Genomic DNA, 14,139 nt, shown 5'->3' on the forward strand with positions numbered 1-14,139 from the left:
TTTCGATGAAAGTTTGCATTATTTACAAAAAAGCTAATAAAATATAGCAAATCAATGTTTTGTGTGCATATCTGTATATTTACACATGTAGTAAGTAGGCGTGTAATAAGCGGGATAAATTACATCCAGCCGGTTGTTATCTCAAATAAAACTCTTCGGGATGATACAGTACAAGTGCTGATCTTCTCTTAGGATTTATTCTGTCATAACAAACAGCTCAGGCTGTATATTATCCCTTACTTATGCTAGTATTATGCTGGACAAAAATGTGGATATTCAAACTAATGCAAAATCTGGGAAAAATTATTCAAATTTTCTAAGTGATTCAGCCCACAATTAAAATAACTTTTTGTAAATGGAAATATTCACTGAAATGGCCTAAACATTTCAGGCAATGTGCACAAAAAGTTACAAAAAGTTTGTCACTGGGACGGTACCTTTTCAAAAAGTACACTAAAAGGTGCATATTGGTACCATAAAGGTACATACTAGTACCTCAAAGGTACATATCTGTACCAAAATGGTACATATTAGAGCCGTTTTATAATGTACCGACCCAGTGGCAACGTCTGTACCTTTATTTCTGAGAGTGTGCCACAATAATTTTTTTTACATTTTTTAAATATAATTTTCTTTTTAGACATAAAAGCATACAGTAAAGTCTGCAAAGACTAAGGGCCAGATTTACTAATAGCTTAAAAAATCTTAAATAATTTTTAGGAGCCAATCATGAGCGACACGCATTCATTGGGAATTAAAGGATTGATGACAAAGTGCTTTGTTGCATTACATTACACTGCCCTGCTTTTTTAAATGTCAGCATGAGACACTCAGAAGCAAAATCTAAGTGCAAAAAGACATTTATGCTCAACATCACGTGCTCTTTTCTTTCCTGTAGCTCTCGTAAATATTTGCAAATGAGAGGCGTAAATGTCGGAGACATGGAAAACAGGCAAAAGCAATGAAGTCTGTTATAAATGTTTCAAGGATCTGCCAGCTGTGCTGGCATTTTTAATGTATTCAGTACTTATTTAGTTGAACAGTTTTGTTTAACTTTGAATGCATTTTGCAGACATTTATCTTGCTTTGGTTTATTTTCAGATTAACCATGAACAGCACACAAACAGCAGCTCCTACTAGAAAGCACAACGAATGTGACCAAGCATACAGTACATCCGATCTGATCTGATCGTAATTGTATTGAATTCAATTATCTTTACAGAATATCCTCATCTAGCTCACCAAATGCAGTTAGGAAAAGAACTTGTGAGGCAAAACAGCATCTACAAGTGTGTGATCAGTGACGATGACACGATTCTGGATTCTGCAGATGTGTTTGAGGTGCGTGCGTGATTTTGTTTGGTTAATTCTGTGTTGTTTCTCCTCTGTGATGTTAGAGGATGTGGGGAAGATGAAGCGCAAACATTTAAAGAGATTATACAATTAGCATGTGCACGTGGTTTACTGTTCTTTCCAGTACAATGACCAGAAAATTATGAGGGTCAGGTTATACATGTGCTTTCCTTCCTACTCTTATGCTTTCATAATCTGTTCTTCTCCCAGTTGGCTTTTAAAGGGAATGCTTCAGCCATTGACCGCCTGAGTCGGAAAACTCCGGAAAACTTGAGTAGCAGGGACGAGGATGGAGCTAGCCCATTGCACTATGCTTCAGCCGGCGGAAACCTGGAGATAATTCGGCTCATTGTTTCTATTGTGGGTCCTGAGGGTGAGGTTTACTGTTTCGAGATTTAGTGCATGCCTGTGTGAACTGTATCGAATGATGTCTGAACCATTATAACAACTTTTTTCAAGTCTGTTTATTAATTGCAGTCTATAAGAATAGATCTGTGGCCAATTGCATTAACAGCCGTTAAGTTAAACACTGTTTTAAGTACTAACCTGACCAACAACCAGTTAGTTGGGGCTAATAGGTTTTATTTTTCAAATCTACCACATAATAAAGTTAAGATTTGAAGAAAAAAATGAAGACTAGCTTGCAGTCTAAGCAGCTTACATTATGTAACCAGACACTGTTTTCGTGCCATTTTTCTTAGGATGCTTACTTACTTCGTTTGCAATTCAGACCACATTGGCTTAATGTCTCATTATGTTTTAATGATCAGAAAACAATCTCATAATCTCCTCAGGGATTGGACTCTTATGTCCCCAGGCTGCTTATTATGAACGCAGTACTTCTAATTATGGCAGCGCTATTTACACTAAGTGCAAACAGCATTAGATACTATTTACATTAAGTGCCACTATTTACGCTTTTGCCACATGCATTAAAAACTTACGCCTGAAGTCAGTTATAGGATGTTACATGTCATCCTGAGCTTTAAATCCATGGTGGAAGAAAGTAGTCTTGCACAAAAGAGGCTTTGAAAGAGACTCCACTAGTGTGATTTTTTTGTTCACACATTTGTGCCGTCAAACTGTTGTATAAACGCAATATCGCTCTAGCTGTCATGCGATCGTATATAACACAATAATGCTTTAATACGATATTACAATTAATCAGTTTGCCTCACCCTGATTTTATGCGCATTTTGAAGAAATGAGTGATGGAAATGCTTGAGGTGGTTTTTGACTTATGCGAAAAAAGTAAAAGCGAATAATGGGAGATGGAAATGCATTTGCTGAATAAATACTGATGTAGTGAACATTAAACCCAAGTGATTGATCTTCTAGCTGTATCAGCTGATGTTGTCTTTACCATTTATGGGACTTGACGTCGTCGAGCTGATGCTTTTTGGAACGACGGTGTCCCCAAAGCGTCAGCTCTCTGACGCAGCATCTCGTTCCCCTCTCATGGAACAGAGGTTACATACGTAACCTGAGACGTTCTTCATCTGAATGAAGGAAACCAAAAAAATATTTTTTTGCCTTGTAGAGCTGAATGCACAGGATGGACAGGGCAGAACTGCTTTGCACTGGGCTGTGGAGCAGAATCAGGAGCAAAGCTGCGCGTTACTGCTGGACCTGGGTGCCAACCCCAACATCCTTAGCAATGCCCTCATGGCTCCTCTGCACCTGGCTATCACAAAAAAGCTCGATCATCTGGTAGAGGTCAGTTGGATGCACTCTTTATACTCTTTTTATAAGAATAAAACTCACCTTTTTGACGTTCCCAACCATGTTCTGGTTAGGAGCTTCAACAGTTTGCATAGGTCATGTTTAGTGTTTGAATTAGGTATAGGGTTTGATCTATATATAGTTTGATATTCTAGCCCAACTTGGCTAAATCATGTTGTGACTGTATTAATTGTATAATAGCATCGTTTCTTGGATGAAATATGCTTGCGAGGGAGAGAGGCCGAAGCATTAAATTGATTGTGAAAGCTTATACTCATACTACGAAGATATTGATGATTTCTGTTGGTTTCTGGCACAGCTCCTTTTGACCTGTGACAAGACAGATGCCAATTTGGAAGGGGATCTAGGTAACACACCCGCGATGCTGGCATGCTCCAGCAATAACTGCCAAGCCCTCCAAGCTCTAGTAAGTACAGATGAGTTTCAGGACAATACAAATCAAGCACTGGCATGCAAACCAAACATGCAAAACAATACTGTATGGACTAAAAGGGGTTGTATTTTTTCCTTGCAGTTTAAACATGGTGCACAAATGTGTCGTCAGAACAAACTGGGTCACTACGTCATCCATACAGTTGCTTTCGCAGGTGCCAAAGAGGCTATGGAACTGGCTTTGAAAATTGGTACGTTTTCGACATTGCAAATCTACTCTTTCCTGTAGGCATGCTTTTGCAATTTATGGGTGGTCTTCCACATGTTCCAGACATAAATATTTGTGAAGACGTTTGGCTTGGAGACAAATAACACAATTTTGGTTTATGTTACAGTCATACATTTGGCAGATCGATGGATTTTAAATGCAAAGTAGTTAAATAGTCAAAACTGATTAAAGATAATGTCAAACATCACTGACAACCTTAAGCATTTAATTTCATTGTGCTTTCAGTGTAACTGAGGAGTGACAGATCATGTCTGCCTCATTCATCTGTGTAACATTATGCTCATTTTTGGTGCAGATCTGTTAAATTATTTAAAAATACATTACCTTTTTGTATGTACCCTTTTTGCATCCCAATCTATTTGAGTTCAAGGTCCCCTATTGTCTAAAACAATATTTAAGGGTACCCATTCACAATTTTAACCCGATAAAATATTCGAGAGCTACCATTAACAAACACTAAAGAAATATCAAAATTTTTTAAGTGTTTTGTATAATTATTTTGACTTTTTTGAGATGTCAAATAACCATATATACTGATATCTGCACTAAATGGCAGTGCTGTGGTTGGATAGTGCAGATTAAGGGGCGGTATTATCCCCTTCTGACATCACAAGAGGAACCAGATTTCAATGACCTATTTTTGCTAATTCTTGCAGAGAGTGGTTTACCAAAACTAAGTTACTGGGTTGATCTTTTTCACATTTTTTAGGTTGATAAAATCTCTGGGGACCCAATTATAGCACTAAAACATGGAAAAAATCAGATTTTCATGACAAGACCCTTTTAAGTTATCTAAAGAGGCCCTTATAATTTGTTGAGGTTCCATTGGTCCCTGGCACCCTTGTGTAATGACATTTAGACATTTAGTCTCATTGTTCTCTTAAAGGATAATTCCGGTATTTAACACTTTGAGTCTCATTTCTGGTTTGTTTTGGATGAACTACAGTGATGGACAAACTATTCAATATTTTGACAATGGGTCGTGTCTTGACTTTTTGACTCGTTTAGAAGCGTCTCTTGACTGCTTCAGAATGGAAGTCAATGACCATGCACAAACATGTCATTAAAACAACACTTAACGTTCATTTTCAAAACTGTGCTACTCCCCGAGTGGTTTGTGGTGTTCGTTGATGATTAAAAACAAATATATTTGCGCAATGTATGATTTCAATCCGTGTTATTTGCTATAGTGGAACTTTTTTCAGATACCTCACAACCGCGTATATACTTCCGCTCTATAGCTGTGTCCCAATTCAGGGGCTGCGACCTTGTAAGGACGTATTTTAAGACCGATTGCGTCACAGCAGCGCGACTTCAGGCTGGTAAGGCCGTCCCAATTCGAAGGATGCTTAGAATGAAGCCTCAAAATGCGTCCTCATTTCTCCGCGATGTTAAGGATAGAACGAATGGATCCTTAACAGCCGAGGATATCCCAAGATTCATTGCGCGCCTGCAACGGCGGCTGGATATTCTAAAATAAACAATTAAAACCTTCATTAAATAAAAGTGTGTATTTATCAAAAAAAGTTTGTCACTGTTTTAGTATTATAAGTTATGTTTTGTGTTAATATTATTATTTTTATGATGCATATATTTCTAAGGTTGATTAATTAAATTTAATATACTGTTGAATAGTTTAATCTACATCAACGTATCATATTTTATAAACTAAATTAATATTTTTCTGATTTCATATTTATTTTAATAAGTCAGAAACGTTTCCGCTATGTCCTGCTAACAGGCGCAGCAGGTGACGCCAATTATGGGTCATCCCAAGGTTAGACCGTCTCATTTCAGTTCTCTTCGCGGATTTCTGAGGCTGCCACCTTGAAAGACCGAGTGCTCATATTTAAGGTCGCATGCTTATAAGGTCGCAGCCCCTGAATTGGGACACAGCTTATATTTGAGTCTGAAGCGTTAGCACACTCCCGACCACTTGATGGCGACAAACACTTTGCCATACAAGGAATTTTACTAAATGCCAAATGAAACATGTCAGAAACTGTATTTCGCTACACAACTTGTTTTTAATCATCAACGAACACCACGAACCACTCAGTGAGTAGCACAGTTTTGAAAATGAACGTTAAGTGTTGTTTTAATGACATGTTTGTGCATGGTCATTGACTTCCATTCTGAAGCAGTCAAGAGACGCTTCTAAACGAGTCAAAAAGTCAAGACACGACCCATTGTCAAAATATTGAATAGTTTGTCCATCACTGTAGTTCATCCAAAACAAACCAGAAATGAGACTCAAAGTGTTAAATACAGGAATTATCCTTTAATAAACATAACATTTTATGTATACTCTTGTATTCATGTGCATGAAAAGAATTAGGCTACACTCAACTTGATGTTTAAACCATTTGTCATTTACAAAAATAAACAATGAAAAATGTATTTATTACCCTCACTTTTTAATTCAACTCCAGGAGAAGAGATGGGAATTTCCACCCTAGTGCACATTAACTATTTGGACAAAACCAAAAGCAGCCCCCTTCATCTGGCTGTGCGTGGTGGGAACATAGAGGTAATCAAACTTTGCATCGCGAAAGGAGCCAGAGTGGATCAGCAACAGGTAAATTCTCTTTTGGTAGGTATAGAAATATGCTTTGAATATGAAGACTTTACATCCATTTATAAAAGTGATTGCCAAACTCAGAAGACTCAAGCACAGCGTTTCACCTCTAAACAGAAAATAACCTTTTAGAAAAAGCATTGGGCATTTAATAACTCTTTCACCGCCAGCGTTTTTAAAAAAAGTTGCCAGCCAGCGCCAGCGTTTTTCATGATTTTCACCAAAGTTTAATGCCTTCCAGAAAATGTTCTTCTTTAAATATATAAACATACAATATACCAAATGAAAGAACAGACCCTCTGTTTCAAACAAAAAAAAAACGTTTCTTCCTACCTCCAGTGGTTCTTTTGTAATCAGCTTTTGAATATGGGTAGGTTTCTGCAAAAACACCACATTTTGAGCAAAAAGCTGAGATAATTCCATTTTTGTGACGGACTTTTCATAGAGATCCCATTCAGAGCGATCTTTAAAACAGACACGGACATGCAGCTGCTTGCCATAGGGCAATACTTCCGGTTTTAAAAAGTTGCGGAAGGGCGCCACCTGGTGGATAATAGCGGTATTGCGGAAAGACGGAAAATCCCGTCATTGGCGGGGAAGCGTTTTCTCTTAATTGACGAGATATCTCGTCAATGGCGGGGAAAGAGGTAACAGCTAACAACCTGAACTGAATGACAACCTCTGAGAACTATTACAAAATTAATCATGACCATATCTAATTTACTCAATGAGGGTGACATTCATCCAAATGGACATTTATGCAAAACACAAATCCCAAAAATGCCATCTGCAGACTGCTGAATAATCTGGATTCAGTCAGATTTGTTAAATAGATTTTTTGTGCCTGTCGCTGGGTGTGGAAATGTTTACTTTATTTAATCTAAGCAATGCACAGTGCATTATAAAGTATGCTGTTACCTTATAATAGAGTAGTAAATGTCTTCAGGACACTTAACATAATATGACACAGGTCAAGTACAGGTCGAGTTATTTAACACTTCTGGTTCATTTGGAGCTCAAAGGTGTCATGACTGGATACAAGAGTGAGGACGCAATTGCAGAGTTTGTATAAATAAATAACATTTAATAAATAAACCAGAAACAAAACACGAGAATTAAAACATGGCAGGTAAGTAACACACAGGAACAGCTACACGTAAACTGGAACAGACATGGTAGAAACGACAATGATCCGGCGATGAGTGTGACACAAACACACAGGTATAAATACACAAAGACTACTGACACAAAGGTGGAATGAATGAGGTGATAATTAACAAATGTCCAGGTGATGACAATATGGAACAGACATAAAACATGACACGGATCACAGTGACAAAAGGGTTTTCTGGTTTCTGGTGACCCCATCCACTCCCATAGTAACCAGAGAACAAACCCCAAACAACATAAAATATACGTTTTAGCCCTGAAGAACAAAGAAAGACATTGTGGGTGAGTAAATGATGACAATGTTTTAATATTTGGATGAACTGTCAGTTTTACCACGCAATAGTTTGCTTTAACATATTATTCGCAGTCTGAATATTGTACCATTTGATACAATTAAATATACACTGTGAGACCTTAGTTTCAATTTTATATAAAGTAAATTAAAGTAGAGCAGCCATACATTTAGCTATATACACTCACCTAAAGGATTATTAGGAACACCTGTTCAATTTCTCATTAATGCAATTATCTAATCAACCAATTACATGGCAGTTGCTTCAATGCATTTAGGGGTGTGGTCCTGGGTTGCGTCTGAAACCGCATACTATATAGTAGGTACTGAATAAGATGAAGTACCTACTTACTTGCTGTTAAAACAGTAGGTACTGTATAGTATGAATCCTTGTAGTATGAATGAGATTCGAACGTACTACATCCGCCATGTTGCTACATCACGTGTCATACGTCGTCATCACGTCATGTCATTCCAGCGCGAAAACAGCCGCATGATCTTCTTCTTCGTTGGATAACTCCTCTGCCAGGGCATCATGGGATAGTGAAGTGTCCATTGCATGGTTGTTGGTGCCAGACGGGCCCGGTCTGAGTATTTCATAGACTGCTCAGTTACTGGGATTTTCACGCACAACCATTTCTAGGGTTTACAAAGAATGGTGTGAAAAGGGAAAAACATTCAGTATGCAGCAGTCCTGTGGGTGAAAATGCCTTGTTGATGCTAGAGGTCAGAGGAGAATGGGCCGACTGATTCAAGCTGATAGAAGAGCAACTCTGACTGAAATAACCACTCGTAACAACCGAGGTATGCAGCAAAGCATTTGTGAATCCACAACACGCACAACCTTGAGGCGGATGGCCTACAACAGCAGAAGACCCCACCGGGTACCACTCATCTCCACTACAAATAGTAAAGAGACTACAATTTGCACGAGCTCAGCAAAATTGGACAGTTAAAGACTGGAAAAATGTTGCCTGGTCTGATGAGTCTCGATTTCTGTTGAGACATTCAGATGGTAGAGTCAGAATTTGGCGTAAACAGAATGAGAACATGGATCCATCATGCCTTGTTACCACTGTGCAGGCTGCTGGTGATGGTGTAATGGTGTGGGGGATGTTTTCTTGGCACACTTTAGGCCCTGTAGTGCCAATTGGGCATCGTTTAAATGCCATGGCCTACCTGAGCATTGTTTCTGACCATGTCCATCCCTTTATAACCACCATGTACCCATGCTCTGATGGCTACTTCCAGCAGGATAATGCACCATGTCACAAAGCTCAAATCATTTCAAATTGGTTTCTTGAACATGACAATGAGTTCACTGTACTAAAATGGCCCCAACAGTCACCAGATCTCAACCCAATAGAGCATCTTTGGGATGTGGTGGATCGGGAGCTTCGTGCCTTGGATGTGCATCCCACAAATCTCCATCAACTGCAAGATGCTATCCTATCAATATGGGCCAACATTTCTAAAGAATGCTATCAGCACCTTGTTGAATCAATGCCACGTAGAATTAAGGCAGATCTGAAGGCGAAAGGGGGTCAAACATAGTATTAGTATGGTGTTCCTTATAATCCTTTAGGTGAGTGTATCACTACTTATAAACACCTGATATCCTGATTGACTTCTGATCCTGCTGTAACCCCAATACCACAAAGAGACAAGCACTCGCAGTCAGACTCCCCTATCAGCAGCAGGGTTAATGCATTCAGTAATAGCTTCAGATAGTTAAATTGATACAAATCGCAGCCACTTACATCTATAAATAAGCTTGGCTCTGTGTCTATTGCCACATGCAGCAAATCAGGATTTCCTTTCATTAATGGCTTTTGTTACTAGAGAGATTGCGCCCCTTTTGCATTACCTTACCCTGTCTCTTCTGCTTATATCAGGCTAATAGCTGGTTTCAATCTCAATGTCTCTGTGTGTGTTTGTTATCATTTCTCAGTGTGACAAATCCACCGCCCTCCACTTCGCCTGCACTCAGGGTGCCATCGAGGCCGTCAAAGTCATGCTTTCGTCCTATAACAGAGTGGAAGACATCATCAACATCAGAGACGGAGCCAACCAGACGCCCTTACATAGGTCAGTGTGACGCCTGCTGCTTCCGAGTAGATTTTTAAAATGACCACAACAGACAATGAGGTTTCCTGACAATAAAATATTTACTGGAAGAGTCATTTGTAAGAGCTCTCTGTGTAGAGGAGCATAAGAAGATCATATAGAAACATACTTGTGGTGTTAAAGTGTCCTGCTTAGTCCCTTAAGGATGTCATGAGGCTTACTTTGCAATTTGTGTCAACTTTACCATAGTATTTCATCACATGGGTCTTCAGCAGAGGGTCTGTGGTGGTATTACCGGGGGTCATCCAAATATTGTTTGAATATTGCTTTTTTTTGGAAACATTACACAAATTTACTCACCCCAATGTCATCCAAGATGTTTATGTCTTTCTTTGTTCAGTCTAGAAGAAATAATTTTTTGAGGAAAACATTCCAGGATTTTTCTCCATAAAGTGGACTTTAGTGGACCTCAACAGTTAACAGTTTAAAAATAGCAGTTTCAATGCAACTAAGGGCTCTCGATCCCAACCGAGGAATAAGACTCTTATCTAGGGAAACGATCATCATTCCACTAAAGGGGTCGACTTAAAGGGACACAAGGCAGCATTTTTATGTTAATAAATCATCTTCGTAAGTCGGTATATGGTTAAATGACTCATTACATGACGAATGAAGACTCTCTCGCCCACCCCTACCGTCAGTAGGAAGAATACCCCACTTGCAAGTTCGCTGTATCCGACCCGGTGTCCTTCAGTCTCGTATAGTCTTAGATATAGAACGCATTTACTCCCAGACACTAGGGGGAGCTAGTAGAGAAATAATACTCAGACTTGCCTTGTGTGCCTTTAAGGTCCACTATATGGAGAAAATACTCTAATACTAATACTAATACTCTAATGCTTATACTCTGTCATATAGTTTTATAACAATGTCATGAATATTTTTCTTGACCTCAAGTACAGTGGTACAAATATAATTTGTAATGAAGATGTCATTAAATGTTTATAGTTTTATAACAACGTAATGAATATTCTTCAGTTCTTAATGGTTTTTTGTTTCCTCCAGGTGTTTAAAATCCAATTATTAAATAATAATAATAAAAATTGCTTTTTAATTATATTATAAAAATTATATTTTTTGCATTTGGAGACCGAATCACCTAAAATAAAAATAGAAACTGTACAATAATGGGTTAAATTAAAAATGTCATGCAGTATGCAAAAAATATATTATTTTAAATGTCTTTGTCACATAACCGTCATTACAAAGTATGTGTTATAAATAATAATAAATATAACTTTAATTTGATAAATGAAGAGTTTCGTTGCAAAACGAGATAAATCAATTTTTTTTACATTTTTGTCAAAACATGTTTATAACTATGTTATCATGTTATTATTTTGTTTTATGGTGTTACTTGGCTGTATTTTTAAGTTATGAAGGTTTAAATCAAAATAAACCAACTGTAGTTGAATTGATATTAATTGGAATGCACAACCAAAAATTGTGATTTCTGAACAATTAAAAAAAATGTAAAAATTTGCAACGAAACTCTTGAAATATACTGGGGGTCCCTGCTTCTCGTTTCTATCCATTAAGGGGCCCTTGGCCCGTAAAACGGTTAAAGACCTCTGTTTTATTAGCATTGTAACTGATCAACAATGTCTTTGGCTTTATTTTGTCTTCAGGGCAACGTTGTTTGATCATGTCGAATTGGCCGAATATCTGGTTTCAAAGGTAAAGGCGTTTTAAAGGGTGTCTCTGTTTTAAAAAAAAAATACTGTGAATGGGTAAACCATCCAAAATCGAGCCTTGTTACTATTGTATGTCCATTTTGTTGATAACAAAAATATTATACCATCATTTTATCATCGAATCCTTTGATACAGCGACTAATTCACTGTCATTTGTTTGATTTGGAAAAGGGAGCAGAAATTAACTGCACTGACTGCAAGGGAATGTCGCCTCTGCTGCAGGCAGCCAGCTGCGGTGCTTGGAAAACAGTGGCATTTTTACTGTCAAAAGGTATCGCACTATATCATTATGATTTCAAAAGACGACATAAGACCTCTATTAGAGAACTGATGTCTTTGTTCAAAATCAAAGCCTTCTAATAATTAATTACATTTCTTGAATTTGCCATTTGACTCTTATCACAGCTAAAAAAAATAACATCTCGAACCAATTTAAGCTGGTTTAACCAAAGCATATTTAACCATTCTTTCTTGTATTTGTAAAGGTGCAGATTTCAAAATCAAAGATAAAGCAGGCCGCAACTTTCTGCACTTCGCCACTCTTCAACCCAAAGGGCTGAAAAATCTGCCTGATACTGTCTTACAGGTGTGAACATATAAAAATCAAGTTCTTGTTAGTCTTCCAGTGAAGTCCAAGTGACCCTGTGTTTTGCCAGATTATATAATGTTACATACAGTTTTAAACTTGTTTATGTACTGTATATAGTTTTAAGAGCCCATTGCCTTCTCTAGAGTAATGCTGTAAGAGAAATGCTGCCGGATGAAGATGTCGAGGGCTGCACTCCTCTGCACTACGCCTGCAAACTTGGCATCCACGACTCAGTCAAAAACATGCTGTGTCTTAATATTTCTTTGGGCCAAAAGTCACGGGAAAAGAAATCGGCCCTTCACTTTGCAGCAGAGTAAGAACTTTTGTTGCATAGTCAATGTTCAATATCAACATGCATTCTGTGCGTATATTCTCATGACTCATTATGTAAGCAATATTATTTTTGTAGTAGTTTGAGAGCAATTACATTTGGCAGATTCGTTTATCCTAGCAACCCAGACAGCAGACAACTCCTGGCCGGATCTGCACCGGATCCACACCAAAGCTGCTGACTTCAGCACGGATCCAGTGCGGATCCGGCCCGCAGTCGTTTGTAGTGAATTCCGGCTATGCATTTATTAACTGTTTCCCCGCTATTGGCATGTCTCTGAACAGGTTCACGCCCACTTTTGGGGGAAAACAAACTAGACCCATAGACATCCATACAAAATAGCGGAACAAAGCAACGCTCGTACACAAACTACAGGTGTAAATAACTTAAGAAATCATTATTTGTCCACCATGCCTGTCATAGAGCGCGAAAGATACATCAACAGATTTAATTTGGTCAATATAAAAACATGTCCCTTTCATTCTCCCAGCATCAAATTTGTGTAACAACGCAACCCAGGGATTGCCGGAAATATCGCTAAGCCAGTTAATTGTATGGTTGGACGGAAAAGTGCACTAAGTACTCTAAATATAAAGATATAATATATAAATACGAAATAACTTTCAAATACGAAGTAAATTCATTTATTGGCTTCCCTGTTGACTCATGAGGTACAAGTAAATGTCCGGGTAAGACACCTCTGGCCACTGGACAGCGTTGTTCCACAAATTTGATGCTGGGAGAATGAATGGTAATTTTTTTTAAATTGACCAAATTAAATCTGTTGATGTATCTTTTGCGCTCTATGGCAGGCAGGGTGGACAGATACTTGACATGATTAATCTGAGTCATTTCTTAAATTGCCTGTTGGCTGTGTGTAACACAGTCTCACCCCATGTCGTCAATATTTGACGACACTTGACCATTCGTCATATGTTGACGCGAAGGGTATACCTTTCGCGTCATTTTTTGACGAACTTGGGACTTCAATACTATTACGTCCGTTGCATTCTCTTTCCTATTTTCTTACAATTTTCGCATCGGTTTAGGGTTAGATTACGCAAAATTAAACAGTGTACGCGAAATTAAACAGTTGTCACCTGGCGTTGGGGTTAGAGTTAGGTTTGGGTAGGAATGTCATTATGTAAATCTAACCCTAAACCGACGCGGAAATGGTAAGAAAATAGGAAAGAGAATGCAACGGACATAATAGTATTGAAGTCCCCAGTTCGTCAAAAAATGACGCGAAAGGTATACCCTTCGCGTCAACATATGACGAATGGTCAAGTGTCGTCAAATATTGACGACATGGGGTGAGACTGGGTTGCTGTGTACGAACGTTGCTTTGTTTCGCTATCTTGTATGGAAGTCTATGGGAAGTCTTGTTTGTTTTCCCCCAAAAAGCGGCGGTGAAGAAATTGACACTCAAGTTCCCGGATGTGCCAGTAGTCTGTATTAAGAGAAAACATTTGCATAAAAAAGTGTTCCTGACGATTTTTATGTTAATCTGCAATACTGCGATTATCCACTAGATGGCACTTACCCAATTTATAAAAAACTGAGGCCAAAACGTTATTAACTAATTTTAAACTCTGTGTATG

The 14,139-nt window shown here is 38.2% G+C and overlaps 1 protein-coding gene across 1 annotated transcript in view; it reads left to right on the forward strand.

The window, feature by feature from the left end:
• Positions 1–1,222: 1,222 nt before the first annotated feature.
• trpa1b (transient receptor potential cation channel, subfamily A, member 1b) overlaps positions 1,223–14,139 on the forward strand; it is a 32,582-nt gene continuing 19,665 nt past the window's right edge. The window contains exons 1-11 of the mRNA XM_065295031.1: positions 1,223–1,341; positions 1,564–1,726; positions 2,894–3,069; positions 3,395–3,502; positions 3,611–3,719; positions 6,190–6,335; positions 9,749–9,885; positions 11,553–11,601; positions 11,790–11,889; positions 12,104–12,204; positions 12,351–12,520. Coding sequence (XP_065151103.1) covers positions 1,246–1,341; positions 1,564–1,726; positions 2,894–3,069; positions 3,395–3,502; positions 3,611–3,719; positions 6,190–6,335; positions 9,749–9,885; positions 11,553–11,601; positions 11,790–11,889; positions 12,104–12,204; positions 12,351–12,520 — 1,355 coding nt within the window. The 5' untranslated portion in view covers positions 1,223–1,245. The remainder of the gene's footprint in view (positions 1,342–1,563; positions 1,727–2,893; positions 3,070–3,394; positions 3,503–3,610; positions 3,720–6,189; positions 6,336–9,748; positions 9,886–11,552; positions 11,602–11,789; positions 11,890–12,103; positions 12,205–12,350; positions 12,521–14,139) is intronic.

Source organism: Paramisgurnus dabryanus, chromosome 22 (genome assembly GCF_030506205.2).
Source record: "Paramisgurnus dabryanus chromosome 22, PD_genome_1.1, whole genome shotgun sequence".
Classification (NCBI taxonomy): Eukaryota; Metazoa; Chordata; class Actinopteri; order Cypriniformes; family Cobitidae; genus Paramisgurnus; species Paramisgurnus dabryanus.